This window comes from Apteryx mantelli, chromosome 1 (assembly GCF_036417845.1).
Source record: "Apteryx mantelli isolate bAptMan1 chromosome 1, bAptMan1.hap1, whole genome shotgun sequence".
Taxonomy (NCBI): Eukaryota; Metazoa; Chordata; class Aves; order Apterygiformes; family Apterygidae; genus Apteryx; species Apteryx mantelli.
The window spans coordinates 215,008,434-215,033,272 of record NC_089978.1 but is presented as its reverse complement, the minus strand read 5'-3'; the positions used below and the strand labels follow the sequence as shown (position 1 = coordinate 215,033,272).

Below are 24,839 nucleotides of genomic sequence, written 5' to 3'. Positions count from 1 at the left end.
CCGCGCTGGCAAGCTTTGCAGGGCAGACCTCAGAGGAGCGAAGGCAGCCTCGCTTTGTGAATCGGATCTCCGCTAATGTGAACTGCACTGCTCCGTGGAAGGCGGCCGCTCCAAAAGCCACTCTTCTATCCCAACTTCCTTTCACAGGGAATCAACAAAAACTCGCACAAATCTTACTCAGTGGTGGCAGTTTATCCGTGGTGCTGACAGCGCCCAGGGTGGTGCCAGAACCCCAGTTTGCAAGGACAGTGTGAAACACGGCAGCAAGTAATGCTCGTGCCTCCTTTTTACAGGCTGCCCCACCTCGGAGCACCTTGCAGACAAAATCAGTGCTGTCACCAAACTGGGGAAACTGAGGCACAAAGTGGGTGAATGATTTGCCCATGGTCACTCAGTACTTCAGTGCAGTCAAGGAGTAAAATTCGACTCTCCCGGGTGCTAACTTGGTGCCCCCACCTCCACGTAAACATGGGCACGTTTCCCAGGGGCTCTGCCTGCCCTGTGCGTGTCCGTGCCCCTGGGCACAGGGACGCACAGAGGCTGCGTCTTGTTCATGCTTCCCCTGTTCCCGTGCCTTATTTAAGGGTTTCTGCTGCGAAGCAACTCTGGCCTCCCAGGCGGGAGGGAGGGAGGGAGGACAGAGCATATGAGCAGAACACAGCGCGGTGACTGCAAACATCGTGCCAGCTCCTGGCCTCCTCGTCATCACAAGCCGGGGACCAAAAATCAAAGCGGCACCCTGACTTCCAGGCTGCTGATCGACGGAGAGGAGGCAGTCTTCCCCCTCTAGCTATTTCACTCTTTGCCTTGCTTGCACTCGCCCTAGCAAAACTGCAAAGCTCCGGGGTGGTTACCTTGCCGCTGCTGAGCGCAGCCAGCAGAGCTTTCCCTGGTTTGTACTCCCTCTCCTACTACGAGCAGCTTCTGCTGAGTTCCTGTCCTACCCCTAAGGAAGGAGCTGGCTCCTGCCACACGGAGATAAGCCGCTGGCCAGTGTCAGCCTTCTGGAGATAAGTAAACAGGAGGCATAATTTGATTTTCCCTGATTAAGCTGCTATGGACGTGAAATCTAGAAAATAAAGGGAGCCACGGTGGGGGGGGGCAAATATTTTCCCCTCGCTAATACTTCAGGGGCACCAGAATTCAAAACATGCCTGCTGTTTGTGTTTGTAAAAGTTTCCAACCGAGCGGCTTTTTGTTTTGTTTTGTTTCTTTTTTTTTAAATGGGTGTTTGGAAGGAAGCATGGGGTGGGGGCTATGACAGCTCCACTGTGCTCAGCTGTGGCTGCTGCAACAGCTTGTCTCACTTTCAGTGTAACAAGAGCACTGAGTTGCCCCGTGCTCTGGGGTCGTCTGCATGGTTTAGTGAGGCAGGAGGGCAGGGCAGGAAGGGGACAAGGAAGGATGGGGAGGTTGAGAGAGGTGACACAAGCTAGGTTACACTGTCTTTACAGGGCTAATTTATTTCTCCTATTGAAAAAAAATAACTGCATAAAAATCATAATCACAAAACGGAGCATAAAAATATGTGTTATTTTACCCCCCAGGAAAGGACAGACTTGGGGTGAAAGGGTTAAGCTGGGAATTGAGATCTGAATGTGAAGCCTGTCTCTGTCACAAGCTCTCTGTGCGCTTTAGCTGAGCTTCAAAGGCACAAAAAGGAAGTTTGGGGCCTAAACTCCCACTGACAACAACAGGGGTCAAGCATGAGACTGCCATGTGGGCCTCTGAAAACATCCCGCTGCCTTTCCAGATGCCCGTCTGTAAAATGGGGAGGAGAAAACGGCTGTGCCTCGCAGCGTGTAGACAAGACGTGTTTGGGAGGCGCTCAGACATGTGGAACACATAACTGTCCAAAACCCAGCAGTTCACACCCTTCACAAAATATCCCTCTGTTCCCATGTCTCCCCATCGTCTCCCTATTTATGGCTAAACTACGGCGTGGTGCAAAAAGGATTTGAAAGCCTTTTCTGAGCTGTCGGTAGTTGCCGTTCTTGGAGGGTTTGTCGCAGAATCAGCACAGGTAGATGTGCAGAAGTCTTCGTAATCACTCTGTCCTCCTCCCTCCAACACTGCGAGACTGCTCCCCACGCTCTCAGCCTTTTGTATTTTGTCCTCTATGCTAATAAACCTCACAGGCAACAGTGCTCAGTTCATTAACTCCAGCGAAGTTTCTCTTCGATGATTAACTCCAACTGTCCAAACACATAAGGCTCCATGGGAGCTATTCAGGTGCTTAAATGTAGGCGTCTAGTGCCATATGACATGCCCCAGGGTACCCTGCCCGGCCTCCGGCTGCTGCCCTAGAAGGGAGTGGGTCTGCCATAGGTCTGGTGTCATATCTGCCAGCCCTGGATCCTGCCTTGGATCCCCAACAGCTTCAAAACTGTATTAAACACCAAAGTTTTGGGCACTGGAGCAGCTCCCCAGATAGCTACACTTGTATATGTAGTTTCTCTATTTTTGTTGGCAAGGTATAGAAAGAGGCAAATGCTGACTTTTGGGAAGGAAAGTGACCCTACAACCTGAGTTTGCATCTTTTTCTTTTTTCTGTAATGCTACTCTCCAGAACATATGCATAGGTTTTACCATTGCTGTAACTATGCTCTCCCTTTGCTCCCCAAATATTTTTCTGCAGCCTCTCGCTCATTTTGCCCATGTTGATCTGAGGGGTCTCACCCTTCCTACACACAAGGAATCCAATCTGCAAAAATGTTAATACCCACAAGAAAGTATCCACTTTCCTGTTCACAGCCCCTCAGGAGAAACAAGGCCTAATTTCTCCCTTCAGCCAGACCTCCTAATGTAAGCAAGCTGTTCCCTTCCCAGTTGTCTGGCTTACGTATGGTTTCAAATTGATGTTGTTAATTCAGCGACAGATGCACAGGGTGCCATTAGTGGGTCTTTTTAAATGGAAGCATTATTTTTTACCCATCAAGAGCCTTTTACCATGTTGGTACTTAACCTTCACCAGGGAATAAGAGCCACAGCAAGGAGCTGGCCGTATTTTCAACACAATCTTGCGGAAATGCAGTGACAAACGGATGCATGCAGTTTTTGGTGTACCCGTTTTGGGGCTAGTTTAAGTCAAAGAATCCATGTTGAGGGCAGGTTTGCCTCCCCTTACACCCAGGCTGGGTCTGGTTCTGTGTCATTTGGCTTCTGTTTGTCTTTCGTTGATTTGCAGGCCTGAATCCAATGCCTGCTTGTGTGGTTGGGAAGATTTCTATTGACTTTAACTGGAGTTGTATTAGGACTGTAGCAACTTTAACGTTGTGGAATGGACAACTGCAGTCCTATGCTTATTCGAGAAAGGGTACCTTGCAACAGGAACTGGGATAGCATCTCCCCAAACACCCTAGAAACAGGGCTTGGAGGAAATTACTTGGCAATACAAGCTGAGATCGTGGTTGCCCTGCTCCTTTAATAGCTGCCTTCACTTTGAGCCTGCAGACAAGGTGCCAGTTAGTGGTGCTTGTGGTGGGGTGGGTTTCTGTGATGTGGTGGTTCGCCCATTGGGATCTCTTCTGAGGTCAGCAGCCCATTTTGGATCATGCAGCATGGGGCAGCTTTCATATGGGAACAATTTTTGGTAGTGGTCATCATTACAGGCTGTGCCTGAGATCATTTAATCTTCAATGGACACTTAAGGAGGTCTTCCTGAGACTGGCTTTTGTGCACAGCTGCACACTCATGTGTGCATGTGAAAGGGAAAGGGATCACTAAAAGAGGATGAAAGAATTATACCCTCTTTGAGTCAAGGAGACTGTCCACACTGTGGGCTCTTATTCATTACGACAATAAAACCGGAACCAATATTATCACTTGAATTTGCAAAACTGCTTATCAACCTGCAAACATGCAAGGGGTACTTGGGGAGTAGCTGTTCCATATTGCACCATGTGTACCATTTCAACTGCTTTGGGGTGAGTGGGGAGGCTATGGTGGGGAAACAAGTGCCAAAAATGGCTTTTCTGCAAAGCTGGCAACTTAGAAAAAGAGCCAGGGGAGGGATCTGAGTGCTGTATGGTGCGTTTTGGAGAATTCAGGTGCAAGCTGCAGAAATTTTCTCATCAGAAACTCCTTCCAAGATGCAGGCAAGCTCACCAGGCACCAGATGTTACAAAGAGCTGCAGTCAAAGCCCTTCAGACGCAAGCTTCTTTTGTGAGCACGCTTGTGGTTTGCTGGCTGCCCCCTAATTAAGCTGAGCCTGGAAGAGAAGAGGCCCAGGGATCTACATCCCTGTCAGCCATCTGAGTCTGAAGGATGTTTTTACCATTTTTATTGACTCTGGAACCAATGCAGTGGAGTTTGCAGACAGCAGGATGTCAGAGGCTCCTGATAAAGAAGTGAAGGTGTTTTGCGAATGAAACATAGGGAGGAGTTGCTGGCTTGGCCACTGATGGCCTGGGTGACCTGAACAAAGGACAAATGTGCAGAACTTTGGGCCTCGCTGGAAAGACGTGGAGGGGATGAGCTTGCTGGCCGTATTCCAGTCATTTCTCCAGGTATGGTGAGGAAATACACCAGTGGCCAGGCAGAGTCCAACTTAGCTCCTTATCCTTCTAGCTACAGCTCATGCACAGTGAACAGCATATTTGGAAAAGGAGGATAACAAGGCCTCTATAAGGAGTTCACTGAGGTGAGGGGAGTTGAGTTAATGTGTGCTAGGCTCTGGGCTGTGCTCTCTCCCTTTGTGCTCAGGAAGCCTTGTCTGAGTACTCAACGGAGGAACCATGCCGTATATTCGGGAACCCCTGGCAGTAATGAGGCCATTGGTAGCTCTCATGGTTCACTGCAGCTCATGGCAGGGATGAGGCAGAGAGGGCTGCTTAAGGGCAGCACTGGTAGTTGGTGCACAGTACTCTCTGGATTATGGTTCCTAGAGAAATGCACCCAAATAGCACAGTAGAGCAATTCCTAGGCCTCTCTATCCTGAGCTCTGGAAGGGGCCAGCAGCGTAAAGGAACAGGCTCTCTGATGCCCTCTTTTGCCTGGTGTACCCAGAAGAGCTGCACCCAGCACAGAACTGGGCAGTGTACGCCATGGCTGGATGACCCTGAGTAAACAGTGTGAACCATTTTGCATTGTGTCTATTAACAAGATAAAAATGCCCAAGTACCTGGTGTCTTGTTTTTTCTTTTTTCTGTGTACAGGTCTACCCCAGAAGCATCTGAGGTGGGCCACAGGCAGAACGGGGTTACTCAGTGATAAGCAAGCTCGCAGTGATTTCAGATATCAAGCTTGGTGGCTGTTCAGAATCAAACCCAATACTAGAGACGTCAGGAAGGATCAGATCCCAAAACTGAACCGTCAGGCAACACTGAGGGTTGTTGTGCTCCTTTGCAGCAGAGGGTGCCATCTGCTCTTAGGATCATACTGGCATTTTTATTTCACAGATCTGTAGAGCTAGGATACCAGTGATGCCTCAGCCTCACCTACACTCTCCCTGTGATTTTGGTAGCGTTTGGTGTTTTCATTAGGAGTCTTAAATTTTCTAGGAGGCATTAGGGCTTGTGGTGCCTCAAATGACAGTTCTGTGGCACTCCTGCACTCTTTCCCTCTCTTCGGCACTTATGAGACCACATCTGAAGTACCATGTTCAATTTTGATTTCCCCGATACAAGAAAGATACCGACAAACTGGAGTGACTCCAGTGGAGGCCACCAAGACCATTTGGGGGTTGGAACACATGATGTACAAGGACAGACTGGGTTTATTCAGCTTAGAGAAGTCTATGGGAGGATCTAACCTGCTATCTGTCTGCTGTCTCTGGTGACCTAAATGGGAGTTATAAAGAAGATGGAGCCAGTCTCTTCTCAGAAGGGCCCCGAAAAAGGACAAGAGGCAATGGACACAGGTTGCAGCAAGGGAAATTCTGATTAGATATATGAAAAAAAAAAATAGTGAGGGTAGTCAAACACTTGGCCCTGAGCAACCTGCTCTAACTTTGAAGTTGGCCCAACTTTAAGTAGGCGGTTGGACTACAGACTTCCAGAGGTCTCTTCAACTTAAATTTTTCTGTGATTCTAAACATCTAATAAATGACCAATTGTGATTGTTATCGGACTTACTAACCTATATGGCTTCTCCCAGTCCTTCAAGTCTTGCAACTTCTTAGATGATTAATGCCTTATTAAATTATACTATGCAGAAGGAACAATCATCTCTCTGAATGCATGGACTACCACCTCAACCCCCAGACAAGATGTTCCGAGAGGCTTCTAGGAATGACAGGGAAAGAACACAATACATTTCTAGCAGCCCAAACGCAACCTCTTCACTCACCTACGCCCAATGCGAGAGCCAACCCTGGATGACATCCCAATACTAAAACAGGCACTAAACAAGGAAACTAAACAATGACAGTATTTTCACACAGCTTGCCTGAGTGCAGCAACAAAATCCCAAGTCTTTTGTTTTGCAATTTAAAGACACAACAAGCACAAAAAAATTTCCTGCTTGGAAATGTAATTCTTTCCACTGAACAAACCAGCAAGTGAAATTCTAGGGGCTGAGCTATGCAGGAGGTCAGGGTGGAGGTTATGAGTAGCCCTTTTCGGCCTTAAGATCTATGGAAATCACAGCTCCAGTGAAGTCAATGGCAGTTTTGTGCTATTGATTTCAGTGGGACCATGGTTTCCGGGCATGAATTTGTGTTCTGCCTTGAGCCAGCCCTGCTCCCATCAATCATACCTCTGTCAAACTAGTCAGAGTGAATGAGGAAGGATTTGGTTCAGGCAGAATAGCACCATCTCAGCTCAGACAAATGGGGTCTTGTTTCAGGGGCAGATTTACCAAGAAATTTCCGTGGGCTGTCACCTGTGAATTACCATGACCTATTGCTGAGGGTGCCCCCCTGGTCATGCGAGGGGGATGCTGCTGTACCATAACCAAGCCCTCCACCCTGCCACGCTTCCATTAACTCCTATATTTCTATCAGTTTGGGGTAATTTTTTTCTCTGACTTCCTAAAGCAAAAAATAAAAGGTTTCCTGTCTGATTTGATTTAGGAAAACAACCCCACCAATGATCTTCCCAGAGGCCTGCCTTCCTCCCTTCCCCCATTAAATGAGAGAGTGGCTTGGCTAAGTGGGACTTTTGGTGGTCTGTCAACAATCCCAGCTCGCTATCTAATTACTTCTTCCCCTCAGGCTTCAGAACTTTCTTTTTGCCAAACAGACAAACAGTTTCTGGTCCAACTTGAGATCCTTTTTGCTATATGCTGTTCTCATGGGACTGCACCATCCCAACAAACATTTCTGTCTTGACCAAACAGAAATTGTGTCTAGATCTATATAACCACCAGTCTATATTCATTTCCATTATGGAGAGACAATTCCCTATTAAATTTCAAAGGGATTTATTGGCTCAGAGACACAGCAAAGCAACAGTTCACAGGGGGAAGAGCAGTTATTTGGACAAAATGTTATTTGTCTACATAATGCAACTTGATATTTGTGGGAGATTTGACTTTGACTTTATGTATGAACAAATCCGCCTTTGATGTACATATATCTGGTAGATGCTCTTACATATTGCACTGCTGTCACCATGCTGGGTGTGTCTAAATCAATATGTCTACAGAGAACTTTTTTTAATGACTCTTGTAAGTCAAATTTTCTCCTTTTTATCCTTTACAAAAAAATTCAAAGTGAGTAGTTCTTCCTGCATGGAAGATTTCTCCTTTCTGACTTAATACTCTAATACATAGAGAAAGGATGGCCTATAGCCAAGGAGAACCTACAGAAGGAATCTATAGCCCATGAATCAGCTATGGCATACTAGAATGATTCCTGCAGTCCACAAACCATTCCTGCCACTTTCTTCCCTAAAGATCCTCTTGTCTTACCCAGGGGCATGACTAAAGCATGTCTATCTTGTAACCAAAATCCATGAACCCCCATCCTATGAAGCACATACGCCCAGTCACGCTATGAGAATGCACATGCATATGGGATTGCATGACTGAAAACATGCCCATGATGGAGGGTGCCTGCACTTGGGGTTCTGTGACAACAGCAATCCCATACACATGGTGACAGGCTACAACGCATAACCTTGTGAGCCTCCTTCCCTGGCCACTGACTTAAAGAGGCCTCATACTCATAGCCATTGAGTCCTGGCTCCCTGCCTGGCTTCACCTGGCGATGAAGATGCTCAGGACTTTAAAGCAGTGAGCTCTGACGAACAAAGAGAAAGCATTTGAGAAGGGTGGGACATGTGGTGAGCCTGCTGCCACTTCAGAGCCAAGCACAAGGGCTCGAGGAGGTTTGAATCTCACTCCAGATCTCTGCCCCAACTTCAGGGCACTGAGGTCCAATTTGTTTCACTTTGTGCTGTTGGAATGATTTGTTTTTGCATCTTGTTGAAGCTCCTGCTGTGTGCTGCAGAATCATTTAAGACTTGGCTGCTGCTTTTATAGAGAGTTAACCTTTAAGACCCGAATACGGCAAAGCACTTAAAGCAAGTGAGTTTTACTTTGATGGGACTACTATATTTAATGGTAGCCATAGGCTTGACTGGGCTGGATCAGGGGATGGGACCTCATGCTGCAGCCTTTGCATATGCATATTCTTGCAGAAAACCCTGGGAACTGTGGGCATGACAGGCTTCAGCACAGTTCATGTACACTGAACCGCTGGAAAAAATGCTAGCTTCCCTGTAGGACAGCACTGCTGTAGGCTATGTATTAGCACTTACATGTATTATAGTTGGTCAAGCTACACATTTACCTAGATGATGAAAACTGAGCAGATTTTTTTACAGTTAGTTGATTTGGGAAAAGAACCCCACCAAGGATCTTCCCAGAGGCCTGTCTTTCTCCCTTCCCCCATGAAATAAGACAATGATGTTTTTACAAGTTCCTCTATCTAGGCAGTCTGCTTAGCTGTCTGAGATCAACCCTGTTTGGGAGAGACACTGAAGCAAACTTTTATCAGCTTATATGACATAAAAACTGGCGATTTTGACCTATACCTAAGTGCTAATTCATCCTGGCTCAACCACGGCAAATTCCACAGAGCCAAACTGTTCCCACCTTGCCCTGAGCTATAGGGTCCTTTTCTCAGGCTCCATGGAGTTAGGGTGTAGATTAATGAACATTTCTTTCTCTGGCTGCCGTGATTTATGCAGCCTGCACCCGTCCAGCTCCTACAGCTGTGCTAGTGATACTGATTGTGGACCAGACAGTGAATGGGACTGGGAATGATCGAGGTTAAAAGTGCCCACTTTTTTGGGCTGGATTATGCAGAGCTCTGATCACTTCTTCAGACCAGTTTCCTTCCTGGCTATGCAACTATACCAGCATGACTGGGGAAGTGGCCCAGAGGAGGAAATGAGCCGTAGTGGCAGGGTTGTGAGGGGGAGAAGGGTGGTGAAGGCCATTTAAGCTCGTGCAGCTGTCAAAAGAAATGTTCACTGAACAACAGCCTAGTGGCACATCTGACCAAACCCCATGGAAATCCTCAGTCTCAGGGACAAAATCCTGTTTCCCAGCCCCATGTGCTCTGATCTGATTTATTCAACTCCCAGTGCTCTTGACAATTTTTTGGCACAGTGAGGTGCAGTAGGAAGTCATGGGGGGTGCTTAGGGCAAGTGTAGGCAGGAAGGGAAAAGGGGAAGAGCTTGGTGTTGGATGGTAAACAATCCCGAAACAAGGGCAAGCAGCAGTAAAAAAGGTGCTAGTGACAACACTGTCTCCTGTGTAACAGGGATTGAATAAGACTTTTCAGCTGGGGAAGGTCTTAACACTCTGGCTGCTCTTCAACAGCAACAGCTCTGGGTTTTACATTTTGTTGCGGAATGAAACAGGGTGAGCAACCTTCCTCTGTGAGAAGGAACAGCACAGTAAGGGACCCTGCTTTATATATGTCTCCCTCCTCAAATGCTGTACGTTTGCAAACTCTAAACTAAGACTGAATTACTACACTATAAAACGAGTTGAACCCGCCATGACCTGAAGACTGGTTCAGTTTACAGCCAAGTCCATAATCCAAAAAGCATGAAGGATCAGCAATGGGAAGAGAAATAAAAGTGTTGAGCAGAAGGAGTCGGCAGGTAGTCCTTAACAGTCAGCTAATCACAATGAATAATTTATTACAGCAATGCCACTGAGAGTCCACTAGCTTTTAAAGCAGTATTTCCTGGAAATGTTTTTTGCTCCTCTTGCATCGTTCGTAAAGTTGAAATATTTTATCCCTGTCTGCAATGCAGAGGTGTTTGTGAAGGTCTTAGGAAAAGATGCTATTCCACAAAGAGCTCAATTAGCCACAAGGCCAATACACTGTCTCTGACCCCAGCTGATTCTGCATGCTCTAGGGAAAGACCTACCTTTTCTGAACATACCCCCCGGCTCAGTGGCATGCCAAGGAGAGGAATGCTCGCTCCATACCTCTGACAACAGAAACCAACCTGCTGCCAAAGAAAACACCTTCCTTGAACATGAAGGTTTATAATTCCTCCAAAAATCCTGTTTGAGTACAACCTATTCAGTTTTATAACTCTGGCTGGAAGTGTCACCCATGCACACTTTTAGTCCTTTTTTAACTCATCTAAGCTCTTGACACCTATTGTATCATGTGGCAAGGAGTTATGCAAGCTAACTGTGCTCCATTTAACCCATTTGAATTTCATGCTTCTTCTGCCTTTTTGACTGTCCTGATGTTCTTCTGTGATGGGTCAGGATAGAGACCAGTTTGTCAGCTTCCTCCTCTCCATCAGTCATTAGTTTCTGTACATTTCCCATCAACCTCTACTTTGTGCTTTTTTAAGTTACTGGTCTGTCATTCCTTCACCACAGGAAGCACAAGTTTAACCACTCCATCAATGCAATTATGGACCTGACAATGCTTCATTATGCCCTAAAGCAGAGAGGAGCTCTGTTTGTTCTGCAATAAAGCAGCTCTTAATTAGGCTATTGCTCCTCCTGTGTAAATATCTTGTTTTGCCTCTGGAATTGGGAAAGTTCACTCTATCTCTTGCTGTTTGGGAAAGGCCAAGTGACATGACACAGCAAGCTTTCACTTTCTGACAAAATTAATGTGTTGATTACTTTGCCCATGCTGTCAACAAGCAGCTGATTTCTCTCTAATCAGACACACAGAACTACTAATTTAACATGTGCTTTGTACTGCTTGGCACACTGGGTCCAACCCAGCTCTTGTTTTCTCATGTATAAATGGAGAATCAGTCTCTTGCCATTGTTTTGGATTTATAACACTACTACAAATTAAATTCTTCTGTAATGAGAAATTCACAGACCTTTGTGGTGACCTTATGACAAAGGATAGCGTATTTTTGCTAAATGTTTCATCTGACCTCAGAGAAAAGATAACATTTTGGGAACAAATGGCAGAAACTGATACCTGGCTGTCACAGGGAAAATCTTTGTCAAACTACTTTCACAGCTGAATTTTGGGATACCTCACATTTTATCTTGTTCATGAAAGTCTTTATCCTCTTGTGTCCTCTTCAGTCAACTGGACAATGAGAACACTGATAATGTTTACAAGGCTGAGAGCAAAATGCTCATCTTAAGTTTTGTTGCCACTAGACTTCTGTGGAAGAAATTGGAATAATACCAAATAATGGCACTTCTTGCAAAGCAAGCAAACACTACCAGATTCTCCTTTAAGGTCTTTTCATTTTCAGTGAGAAGTTAAACAATTCCTGTGTCTGTTTAACGGCCATATGGAAGCCCTTTGGCTGACTCTGTTAATCATTCATTCTTCAGTTTGGAGTTAATTGTTTACTAAAACTGTTAAGCTGTGTGCACTGAAAGATGCCTTTGGGCTCTTAAATCAGTGGGAATATCTCACTAGAACAACAGAGACATGCCTACTGCTACTATAGCTGCTGCTTGAGCATGCAGGACTCCTCGTCACAGAGCTCTAGGCTATGCCACTTCTTCTTCATGTAAGGATCTCCTGGGATGGAGTGGAGTAACATCCTGACCCGCTGGCTAAAATGAACAAATACTGCTCACAGACAATATAGTCATAGAGTGGTCCTGCAGTGCCTGTTTTTTTTTCTCCGATTGCTCTGCAACTTGAGGAAAAAAATAATGACCTTTCTCTGAAAATGATGGTTATGGTCACTACAGCCTCAGTACGTCATGAGAGAGTGGTGCTGATGCATCCTGTCTGAGAACTTGGCCCTGAAGAATTTGCTTTGATTTATCATGAATTTTGGATGGTGCTGAACCAAGACAGTGGATAAAGCCCAGCAGGACAGTGACTCTTTTTGGATGCACACCTAGCCCTGAAGGACGTTTTCTCTTCACAAGGAAGAGTTTGTAGAAGCTAAATCTTAACGAACACAGAGGGAGAAGGATTCTGCCCATCCTGAAGGCTGCAAGCTGCTGCTACAAAGATGGCACTGGTTCTGCAAGCCACTACTAAACTTCCAGCTGCCTCAGCATACAGTTAGCAGGACAGCATTATGGGGTATTGATGCAGCCACCTCTCCACACCTGATATTCCCTTCTTCTTGTTCAGCTGTAGTGATGGATTTTGTGAGGTATACTTCTTGCTGTTCAATAGAGACCAAAATTTTTGTGTTTATTCAATACCTAAGAATGAACTGCTATCAGATCATCACTGATACAAACCAGATCTGGATTCAAAAAGGCAGCATTCAAAAGGAGACCTTCAGACAGGCTTGCTGAGTCTCTGAGCTAGCCCCCAAACACACAGGGGAAAAATAGGAAAGAGAGCAAGAGAGTTCAAAATGATGGCTTCAGGGCTTCCAGAGAATCAAAGTGTAGGCAGGAGGGAACACAAAAATAGAAGCACAGAATCGCATTAGTCTCTGCTGGCCAGTACAAGCCACATTCCAGTTTAATAGCCCTGCATTCCTATCTGAACCACCTCAGACTATGTGCCAGATACCCATCTCAGCTGCATCCTCAGCAGTGCTGGAGGACTTACGCCTGAGTGAGAATGGAGCAACAAAGATCAGATTCTGGCCCAGCGTCAGCCCTGATTCTCCTCTCTGAACTCATCCAGTTTGCTGACAAACCTAGTTAGCTTTCTAGAGACACATGGCTGATTTACTCGAGCAATTTAATAAAAATGTGGTTTTGACTGACTGCTAATGGGATCATTTGAGATAGGCTCAGCTGCTCAGTGTGGGTTACAGTTTTACTTACAAACACAATAAGCATGGAAAACTATCTATGATGACATAATAGGAAAACATTACAATCTCTCTTATAAGACAAGCAAGGTTTTTATATGCATTTAATATAAATTTCATGGTTTCAGCTGGTTTCTTGCTACAATTTTCTGCTTGTGTTTTTTCCAGGGAGATTTATTTTTCCATTGTAATTTTTCAATTTGTTCCTGGTGTTGGCAATGTGCAGGAACAAAATAATAAAGATCAGAAAACACATAATCTCATCCCCTTCCCTGCCCCCCCACCCCATTAATTTTGCCTTGCAGAAAGTTCAGTAGCACTAACCTCTTCCCCTTTGCACAGGGAGGTCTTGGACCAACCCATACTCACACAGTGAAGTGAACCAGATTCCATGGTAGGCTCCCAGATACCATGGTTATCAAGTGCGATTTTTAATCTAGTTAGCACAGAATTAAACATTGCACCTCGCTGAGGCAATTGGGTTGTTCTCACCAGAGGGGTTTTACCACCTGTGTAGGGTACAAAGCCTTTTTACTCTGCCTATGGAGGGTAAACACACACTATGGAGAAATAATGAAGCCTCAGTCTCTCTATCCATGTCCTCTTCCTGGTTTATACTCCCCATTTTGGGGTAGCCCTTCCAGTGGATGGGGTTTGTGAGCATCATGTAACAGAGTAATACTTATCCAGGCTCCTTTGCACTGCTGTGGTCTCTGGATTGTGGCAATGGACAAATTCTAGCCCGGAAATTCCTGCTCTCCCCTCCCACCCAACCTTCTCTCCCAGATTTATGACCACTTCTGCTAAGCCACAGAAGTTCTCAGTGGTTTATATGTAAGGCTGCATTATTGTTTTGGGTCTCCTGGATCTCATACATAATTTGCTGAGACAAAAAACAAGTTCCCAATAACAAGAAAACTGGCATCCTATTTTTAAGGTTGCTCATTATTGTTCTTGAGAGAAAGGGTAGGAGATGCCTGCAGTCTCTCTGGTGATGTGAGAGCTGGAGGCAGAGAGCCAGCCAAGCTGCTTTCAAGCTCTCAAACCAAGGATACAAACCAGATCATACTGAGCAGCTGAGAAGAGAAAGTAGAGAAGCTAAAAGAAAGGAGGCTTGACTCTTCCAGTGGAAACAGTTGTCTCCTCTCATGCAGCCAGAGTACCTGGCCTCATTTCTTCTTTCTCTCTTCTGATGCTCCTTCCCACCCCAGTCACCTCATCAGGATTGGTGGAAATTGCTATAGCTTCTAAATGGCTGAATCCTGTCATGGCAGGACACTGTTTTCCTCCAAAGAGATGTTTCTATCACTAAGACTGGCTTCTGAAGGCATGTTTTAAGGACATGTCTCCCCTGGGGTGTTGGCACTGATGGAGATGTGTGGGTGCAAACTCCTAGCCTAGGCACGTTTTAAACTATCACATGTGTGAGTATGGCTTGCCCTGCAGGTAATGATTGATCCCAAAGAGATGCATCTTTTAGAGCACAGATGCTCTGGGAAGATCCCCTTATTCCCCTCACCCTCTCCTTCAATGAATAAAAAGCCCAATGAGTAGTCTTCAAAGAATAAAAGGTTAATCAATGCATTTATTATCTCCTGCTGCCTCCTTAGCATTTCTGTTTTCTACCAAAACCTAGATTCTAGTTTATTTTATTAGAAGATGCTGTCTGTGAATACCAGGCCATGGCCAGATCAGAGGAGGTGAAAGAAAGGGAGGGGAGATGCCTTGGCAAGAAACAATGCAAAGAGAAATGCAGAGTGCGTTAACTCGGAGGAAGCGCTTTTGCATCCACAGAAGATCTGCCTAGTTGCTCTGAATCACCCAGGTCTGCATGGCTGCCTGCAAGCAAGCCTCAAACCTTGGCTTACCTCCTAATGTCTCAGTGGGTCTGCAGTACAACAAACACCTTTGCTAACAGACTGTGCCTGTCAGCCTGCAGAGCGTGCGCTCAGAGATGAGCTTTTTTATGTTAGACTGCGTCCTAGGTAGCAATATCAGAACACAGGAGTGCCTAGTAGGATGAGCTCAGGGGATCAAAACCTTCCTCCTCCCAAATGCACGGACATTTCTTAGCTAGATAGCTCAAAAGCAATTTGAAAGACCTGGGACAAATCACGATTTTCAGATGCATTGAAAGCCCCACTAAAAATTGTAATAAAGAAACCAGAATGGCTAGTCATCCCTGACAAAGCTCAAGTTTTGTGATCAAATCTGTGCCTGCTGTGCCTGGATTTGTGAACTGTTTTAAAGTAAAAGTAAATTTGTTCCTAAACAAATCAGATACTGAACAGAAACTTTTTAATGTCATTTCATTAGGCATGTGATGAAAGTCTTCTTCCACTGTTTACCTGACATTAACTCTTCAGTTAGTAAAATCTCTGCTTATCAAATGTAATGCTGTCCCTGGAAAAATGTGCAATTTTTTTTTTTTGTAATAAATGGAAGAAGCTTTCCCATCTGTTCTTCCCTCTCCCTCTCTCCAATCACTTATAGCTTGACAAAACACTACCAAAGGTTAGCTGAGCACCCCCATAGCTAGTGGGGATGGGAGGTCTCCAGTACTTGAGAGGATCAGTCCTTCAGTTCCCATTTATGCCTTATTAACCATGCAAAGAAGAATCATAAGTTGCAAGATTGAGTGATGCTTATTTTCCCCCCATACCACAATAGTTAATAAATTAGGAGTGTCTTTTGTCTGCAGAGGCTTTTGAATGCAGAGAATTGGACAAGTTTGGGAGAATCTTAACATCCTTCAAAATCGCAGGAATCAGTGCCAGCATTTGGCATGCATCACACCACCAAATCAAGCTATAACATGAATGGCAAGCCCAGCCCTTGATAGAAAAGTAAACACTTACCTTTCTTGGTTTCACTTTGTCGTGGTAGTCATATTGAAAAATCCCCTTGTAGCTAAGTCCTAACCACCAAGGAATTCCCTGCTTGTCCTGGAAGAAAAAATAGAGGGAGTTATATAGAATGGGCAGGGGAAATACTGGAGATTTCTTAGGTTGTTATTCAAAGTAAAGATTTGTTTTAAGCAAGATCCTTGAATGTCGTGGGTGCTCTTAAATCACCCCTGCTAAATTTTCTCAAGTCACTAAGCTCCTTGGTGTCTAGGGGAGATCTGTTGCACTTTCAGCCATGACATATAAAACCATTTAAAATGCATCACCTGCCATTAAGTTACTCAAAATGCTGTCAGGGGAGGTTTGACTTTGGTCCCTTGTGCCATGGTACATCCTCTTCCTCCTCCTTGTAAATTATTCAGTCTGAACACTCAGAGATTGGAGAGGAAGGAAGGAGAATTGCCCAGCTGACTTGAATTATGGGGAGGGATTTTAGCATTAATCTTGAAAATGCAGCATTAATGGGATCCAAGAGTTACCAAGTGATAAGGTCTGACAGGCCCGGACCCAACTGCTTTGCATCTGAGTATGCAATAAAACAGTCTTATGAAGTAATGGCTGATATCTGATACCAGCCTCTTTGCAATTTGCTGAACTGGAGTCCTCAATGAAATTATATCTGTTCTGTTAATGTGACAGAGAAAGGCAGGGTAAAACCCAGCAAAACCAAAACCCCCACATCAGGCAGAAGCAAAACCTATTATGTGCAATATCTGCTGCCTCGCCACTGCTCACTGATGCTTATTGATCACAGTGAGTTCACTGTAGCAGCTCTCAACTGTTTGCGGGCTTGGGCACCCAGCCCAATCCATCAGTTCTTTCCTGGTCTAGCACAGTGCAAGAGAGATGGGTGCAAAAGGGTATTGGAGGGACCCTGCCCTCTGGCAAAAGACAAGGCTAATGCTTTTCTACAAAATGCCATGCGCATTAGCAGGAACAGACTAGGAACACATCTCCCTGAGACAGATACTGTCAAGTATTTGTATTTTTGTGATACCTCATGTGTGCAAGATAATACAGACATACGAAAAAACATACGAGTTGTGCAGAGAGATAATGATGAAACACATCAAAACTTCAGGGATGATAAGTGGTGGGAAATACTCTGGGCAGTATGGATCTAGCTTTCTGTATATGTTTATTGATTTCTCTACTTAAAAAACAAAAGCAACCCTCCACTGCTGGTCAGGCAGGGAAGTGATAATAGAAGACTGGAAGATTTGGTGATAAATCACTAGACAAAAGAAATGAGAGATTTCATGAATACCCGCATGAAATCCACATAGTTAGAAGTAGAGATTGGCTTGGGCAGGGGGATGTGTTAGCTTCAGAGGATGGCCCAGTGCTTTGGCATTAAAAAGATGTACTATATCTATATCTAGTTATCTACATCTCGAGTAATGGAGCTGTAGTCTGCAGATCATGGCTGGCCCTAGTTAGTTGCTCATAAATCTGCAGGCTGGGAAAAATCTGACCTCCTGAAACTATGAAAAGGGGCTGGCTTGTCCCTTTGGTGCCGGTTCACTGGCATCACCAGAGCTTGCTGCTGCTTGCGGGCTGAACATCCTAGCACAATAGAAGGATTGCAAGAATTTTATCTCGAAGAACAGGATTTTCCTCTCTGGAGTTGTATTTACCAAACATTCACTACACAGTTGAAATAAGTTTACCCTACCACAGGAAGTGAAACAAGACTTTAGTAATAGTGTATTGTATTCTGAAAGCAGGACGGTTATTTGTACCTCTCCCCTCCCCTCTCCAGCATCATTTTAATTCAAGAAATGACCCTTTTTTAGTAGAGCGTACCTTTACTGCGTAATAATGCACTCCATATGTTGGGAGGGATTCTACAATGCTCATATAACTGCAAAACAACACATAAGAGAATAACATGTCTGCAAAACAGAGAAGATTGTCTGAAAAAGAAATACTTAAATAAATAAATACTTAAGTAAATACATACTTAAAAATACCGTATTAGATGAGATGGAGACATAGTTACATATTGGATTTACAGCCCAGTATAAATACTTTCTGACAAAAAAAATGTCATCAGAAGGTGCTCTTATTTCACTTACTTCACAATTGCTTGACCTCTTGTCTGACCATTTAGTTTCTTGTAATGTTCAATGACTCGGTCCTCACTGGAAAGGAAGAAATGAGATGTTGTTTTATCTAACTGCAGTATCATGTCTAGGAAGCTTGCAAAATGTAAAGAGACACTTCTGTTAACACAGCTACCAGTCGAGGTAATCAAAACATGCCAAGTGAAAGTGTTAGATAATGGGATTTGATGCAGTCTGGGGAAAACAAGGGGGATGCAAAGACTGAAAACAAAAAATGAATTTCTAAGAGCTGGTTTTCTGGAAGAGACTCATTTTATTCACAGACATCATGTCTATTTGTACAGATTTTTCCTCTCTGCCTGACTTCCCTTATCTAAAAATGGCACCTATGATGATTCACTGCATGGCAAAAAGATCTGTGTTGGAGCTGCTCAAGCTCTGATTTGCCCTACCTGATGCAAATTCTTTCCAAGCCCACCAGCCCTCTTAGCCAGCAGAGCTTTCTGAAATTGGTGGCCAGTCATATCCCTAAGCCTCACAGATTACCCTTTACTGCAGCTGCATAAAACCATGTGCAGGAGCACTAGTGGAAATACTCTGGAGGCATCTTTCTCAGCAAGGAGTTAAATTCTTAGTGTACACAGAGGCAGTGTCTGTAACAGCAGGTTAAACAGCGGCAGTGAATGTTTTCAGGCACTCAAACTCAGATGCCTACGCTGTTAAAGTGTGGATGTGCCTTTGCATACTTTTGGCTTATACTAATTTGCATTCTCCCAGGCAGCTCCTGGCAGTGGATTGGGAGTTTGCCTGGGGCAGGGTCCATTCCCACTCTAGAGGCAGCCCTGTTGCTTTGGAGACTAAGAGAGCTTCATGGTATGGATGAAGGCTCTTCCATGCCAGTGGGCCTCAGTGTCAGAGAACAGTTCTGGGCATGTTTGATATATGCACGCTGATGCATGCTGAGACATACACTCATACACAGTGGCGATGCAGCATCCAAGAGCAGCTCAGCATTATCCAAATGACAAACTGAGAGACATTTGTAAGTTCAACTTTAAAGAGTTTCAATTCTACTTCTCCAGTGAATGGGTAGCAGGAGGGCACAGATCCAGAGCCAATACGATGAGTACAATGAGCTGTGACAGCAGAGTCACAGCATGGCAAAGTATAAGCCAAGGTTCTTCTTTCAAAGGTTCACAGTGTTCTCCTTTGACTTTAATAGCATTCCCCTCAATCTACAGTCATGCAATTCATCACAGCCTCAAAGCCTGGTGATACTTTCAGACTGGTCTGACTTTGGTTCTTCTCTCACTTCCAACAACGTAATGCCCATGGAACCAGCTCTGTTACATTGACATGACAGAAGACTCAAGTCCTAACATTTAAACCCAGCCTCTTGCTCCTTCTGTGGTAATGCCAAGGATGAGGACTCTGCTGAGTCTCCTGGAGGTACAATGTAGACCTTGCCAGTTCAAGAGGAAGAAAACCTAAACTATTTTTAAGCCACATTTGTGCTCTCCCCACCTGGCACCGCACAAGCTTCCAGTAGTACCAAGCGTCTATCTAATGCCATTATCTTGCATGGGGTTTAGGCCAATGCGAACTAGCACTGCTCTCACAGAATCACAGAATCACAGAATGATTGAGGTTGGAAGGGACCTCTGGAGATCATCTAGTCCAACCCCCCTGCTCAAGCAGGGTCACCTAGAGCACATTGCACAGGATTGCGTCCAGGCGGGTTTTGAATATCTCCAGAGAAGGAGACTCCACAACCTCTCTGGGCAACCTGTTCCAGTGCTCTGTCACCCTCACAGTGAAGAAGTTTTTCCTCATGTTCAGATGGAAGTGTCTGTGTTTCAGTTTGTGCCCGTTGCCTTGCGTCCTGTCGCTGGGCACCACCTCCCCACATTTCCCAAGGTTCAGTTTGCAGTGGGGTCTTTAAAGGCACAGTCATCCACAATGTAGTAATCCTTCCTCCAGGCAGAACTGGAGCTTGTCTCATCATTGCTCTCCCCATACTCTTCCTTGTGCCAGAGAGCCAGAACCTCCACGAGAAATAAGTTTCCCTGCCCCTGCTGGGCCCAGCCCTGCTGACAATGCCCATAAAGCCCCCTGTGACATCACAGGTAGAGGCCACACAGAGACTGCTGTGACATCACATACAGGATGCTCCGTTCTGTGATGTCACAAGGAGGACATTCTGCACTGTGACATGCCAAGCAGGCTATTCAGTGCACGGATGGGGCACGGGGCCCTGGCACAGGGGAGCTGAGGACTGTGCACCCCTCCAAGCATCCCCAGTAATACAAAGAAGAAGGGAGAGGAACAGAAACAACTAAGTAGACAGCACAGGGTGACTCAAAGTAGATGGTCTGTCGGATTGTCAGCAGGGCCAGCTGTTCTCCCACAAGGCTGTCATTTGTCTGAGAATAACTGCTTTCCTTGCTCTCTTGCCAGGTGACTCCCCCCACTCGTCCTGACGAACTAAAAGGCTCTCACTGGGGCAGGGTGAAGAGATGTCCCCCACCAGCATGCCACTGAGGCTGCAGGGTGCTGATTGAGTTGGTGACAAATTACATGGGCAAAGGAATAGTCCAGCTCTCCCATCAAATTCCTCAGAATAATTTTAATGTTTAGAAAATGATCCTTAAGGAAATTCAACAGCCATGAAACTGAACTCAGCCCACTGATCCAAGCAAATAACTCCCACAGATGTTATGGGCATGCATCTGAAGACAGAGCCTGACTCTCCTGCTATGATCACTGTAAACAGGATTACTTTTGGAGAAATAACTGAATTACATGCGTGTTCAGTGCTGGAAGATCTCCAAACAACATCATTCTTAATGATAAAGATGGACAGAGAAGGCTTACAGCCCTTTGTAATTACCTCCTAAACCCTGATTACATGTGGATGCAATTCATCTCTGTCTCAGACAGGAGCAAATCAGAAGTGACTTCACAGAAACCATGGAGTTTCTCCAGCGGAAAACTCCTGTGAGAGTAGAACAAGGTGCTATGAATTGCTCTTTGCTTTGGTTTGTACTCTGTGCACATCAAGCCCTGATATTGAAGCCATTCAAAGAATGGATAGATTCACCTACCTGCTGATTATCTAATGTGATTCTGAATGTGGCCTGCTTTCTTAACGAGCAATTAATATAAAATAATGGATATGTTCTTAGACCATATCTCTTGTGCAGGGAAGCCAATCGATGGCCCATTTCCTTCAAAGGGATAGATAAGATGTCAGGGAGCTTTCCTGAACAGTGGGATGAATAAAATTATGTTCTCAACCTGTACTAAAAGATACGGGATAATGCAGGCTCTCTCAGTTCTGCAGAGCAAATGCAGGCAACACTCTCTATGCCTCTGCTGCCCCATTAAGATACTGACTGTCTATTGTAAAATGTTCTGAGGTCTACAGATGAACAGTGCCAGAAAAGTATCATCCTTGTTTCTACTTTCATTTGGACATAAAATAAAGCCTGAATTATTAATAGAGCCATGACTACTTACAGTGGGATTCCCTGCCTTTCACCTAAGGTATCTACAATGCTGGGCTAGTCACACTTCAGGGAGGGAAACAGATACTCCAGAGCACATTTCATCCAATCTATTTTAGATGTCTTCCTTGGGAGGAGGTGACTGCCACTTCTCTCCACTGACAATAAGGGAGCTGAGGGACCCTAGCTCAGATGGAGATGAAGATACATACATGGTCAGATGAATCCCACCCTGGCTGCCTGACAGTCATTCCTCTTTCTAACAGTTCTTTCTTTTCATTCCTGCAGCCCCGTGCAAGGAGGATCATCCATCACAGAGGTCACCTTCTGCCTCCAACTCTGAGATGAGGGGCAGGCCCAGCATGTGCCAGGGAAAACAAACAAAATCATTCATGGGTCAGGAGGAGCATTAGCAGAGCTTATAAACAGTCTCCCCTGTCATTTCAGCTGTTCACGTAGAGCGGCTGCGGCGCTGTTACTGACAGCTGGGAGAGTATGTGGGACACTGCCTGGACCACCAGCTGACGTCTCTTCTCCCCCAGCTTTGGCTTGTTGCTGTGTCAGTGACAAAAAAACTCATTCATAATGCAGGGATCACAGAGGGCATTTAACTAATGTGGAGACACGGGGGCTGCCAAGGCACTTACTGTCTGTTTGGCAGCTCATAAAACATTCCCCCCAAAGCTCCAAAACGAATACACGGATGATATCCTGCAGCAGACAACTCTGATAAAGATCTTAAGACCTACCAGGAAATCCCTCCTGTTTCAGCAGCTAACTGAACTGGATGGCAGACAATTTGCAAACAAATGCAGGGCCAGAGTTTCTCATCTTCAGAGCCAGATTTTCAAAGGTATTTGTTTCCCCCCTCTCCTTCCAACACAGTGTTTTAAATAGCTGTCCACTCATTACTGTGCTTTGCTGTTATCCTGTTTCCACCCTTATTTGTCCATTTGAGGATATTCTCAAACTTACTAACAATGTCTGTGTTTGCAAAATCATGCAGTCATATACCGTCCCACTGAAGCCTGCAGAGCACCTCTCGGGCCTAAGGGACCAACAGCAGGATCAGAGCCTAAGGTCTGTATTGTATTAGCACAACTAAATAGCGGTTTACAGTTGATATTTTCAGAGTGGGATTTTCTGGCAACCTTGATGCCTTAGGTTGCTAAAAACAAGCTTTCATTCAGAGTCTGTTGGAACATGGGAGGAATCTGCTTTCCCTCTGGTGCTTCTGAAAATCCCGTTCTAGCACCCACTTCTGTGCTATTGCCTCTGCTCCTTGCACTCTTGCTGACAACTAGTGCTGGGCTGGCTTGCTGGGGAGGATCTAAGTGGAGCTAAAATGTGATAACAATGGGTGGAGAGGAGCACTGTGGACTAACATACTTTCTAAAGGTTCTCTCCAGCCTAATTGTGATTCGTTTTGTATCTAAAATAACAAATACTGTCAATTGTTTGCATGCATAGGCAAGAGAAATCAAAACTCAGGGCCTCAGTTCCTGGATTGTGTGGGAAGACTAGAAGCTCAGCTTTCACTAAGAAAAGAAAAGAACAACCTCCAGCCCCCCACTTCTTGCTTCACCAGTTATCAGCGATGCTAAGAGATGCTTGAGAACAAGATGTTCAACTGATCCTTCTTAATATGTAGAGAGATGGAAACTGCAATGTGATGACATATGAATTACAACCTTCATCTTTACTGTGAAGTCTACAAATTTCCAAAAAGAGGTCACAGGGAAGGGAAAGGCCTGGAGCAAGGATGTGTAACCAGGAGAGTCCATGAAGGTGGAGCCAGAGGTCCCAGACCGTCTTGATTCAGCCCTGGCTGAATCTTATCTTGGTGAAGCTATCATAGTATCCACTTGAATATCTGTCTTATCACCTCTTAGTCCATTTTGGACTGTTTTTGATGAAATTTCAAATATACCATAGGATTTTTTTTGGTTTGTTTTAAACTAACTAGAACAATTACTCTTCCCATCCCTAATGTTTTAAAAGTTTCTCTCCAGAGCTGGAAATTCACTTGCTATTGCTTTGTGCTAATGCTGGAGAACTGACTGCATATAGAAAGTGACAGGGTGAAATTTGTATCAAGTATATAATTTGCATGAGATGCAAAAGTGAAGGGATGCAGCATGTCAGTACAAACAGTTGTAAAAATCTGCCCTTTTAGATCACTGAAGTTTGTTTTTCAGAGGCATTTCGTCTGATTCATCATCAGCCTCTTCCTGAGAAGGTTCACCATTTCAGAGGGTGTTTATGGAAAATGCACTATTAAAAAATAATGAACTACTGGTGTCAATTGGTCTGTAAGACTTAGTCACTGAAGTGAAATCACAAGGGAGTTACAGGACTGCAGTCACTTGTTTTATTACCCTATTGGAAACAACCAGCTTCCCAGCCGGGACCTTTTCTTAGTCACATGAGAACTCCCACAAAATTAAGCACAACTGCAGCGAAGTGCTCTATCTTGTGTATAACTGTAAGTACTCGCATTTTGAGCAGGTTTTCACACAGCTCTTCTTGCTCCAGGCGACTCAGCATAGCCCAAACCCAAGGAGAGTGTCTGTAAGGAGAGAGGCAGTCCCAGACTGCATTCAGACTTCCCAGCAGACGTCCTTGACATGAGCATGGTGACTAACACTCATCAACAGTGGGGGAAGATAGGGCCTGATAGCCAGCCTGGGTTACTGCTTTCCTGCATACAGACATCATCACAGGCAACTGATGCAAAGGTTATGTGAGCACGTTAATTTGAAGTCCATGCTTCTTCTGAAGTGTCAGATTTGCCCTCTCCTCTGTCCCTGTCTATTTGTTCCCACCTCTCCTCTTGTGGTGGCACCTGAGCTTGAGTTGCCTGTCTGTCAGTCAGACCAGGCAACAGATCTGGCTGGAAATGCTTCATTTTTTAATTTGGTGGATTAGTTTGTGAAAAAAGGAAGGAGATGTTCCAAAGAGGAAGGCCATTCTGCCCCCAGTGAAACTGCAGCCTATGTTTATCAGATTTTCACAAAAGTTTGGTTTGATTTGATGGTTCTCAGGCAGAAACATCAGGCATCTGTGACCATCCACAGCTTTTGTAGAAATGCTCCTAACCTCAGCCTGGGACTGAGTATCTCCTGATGTGCTCAGAAAGTGGTTAGGCCCTCACAGACTAGCTTTTCTACAGCTTTGTACCAGGAACAGCTAATTCTGGTACTGTAGCCATGCTATGAAGAGT

The 24,839-nt window shown here is 45.0% G+C and overlaps 1 protein-coding gene across 1 annotated transcript in view; it reads right to left on the bottom strand.

Moving 5' to 3' along the window:
• The window catches only part of FRMD4A (FERM domain containing 4A), a 153,417-nt gene that overhangs the window by 39,700 nt on the left and 88,878 nt on the right, over positions 1–24,839 (bottom strand). Inside the window, exons 9-11 of the mRNA XM_067317001.1 lie at positions 18,123–18,188; positions 17,851–17,908; positions 15,997–16,083 (exon numbers count right to left, since the gene is read on the bottom strand). Of these exons, the coding sequence (XP_067173102.1) occupies positions 15,997–16,083; positions 17,851–17,908; positions 18,123–18,188 (211 nt within the window). The remainder of the gene's footprint in view (positions 1–15,996; positions 16,084–17,850; positions 17,909–18,122; positions 18,189–24,839) is intronic.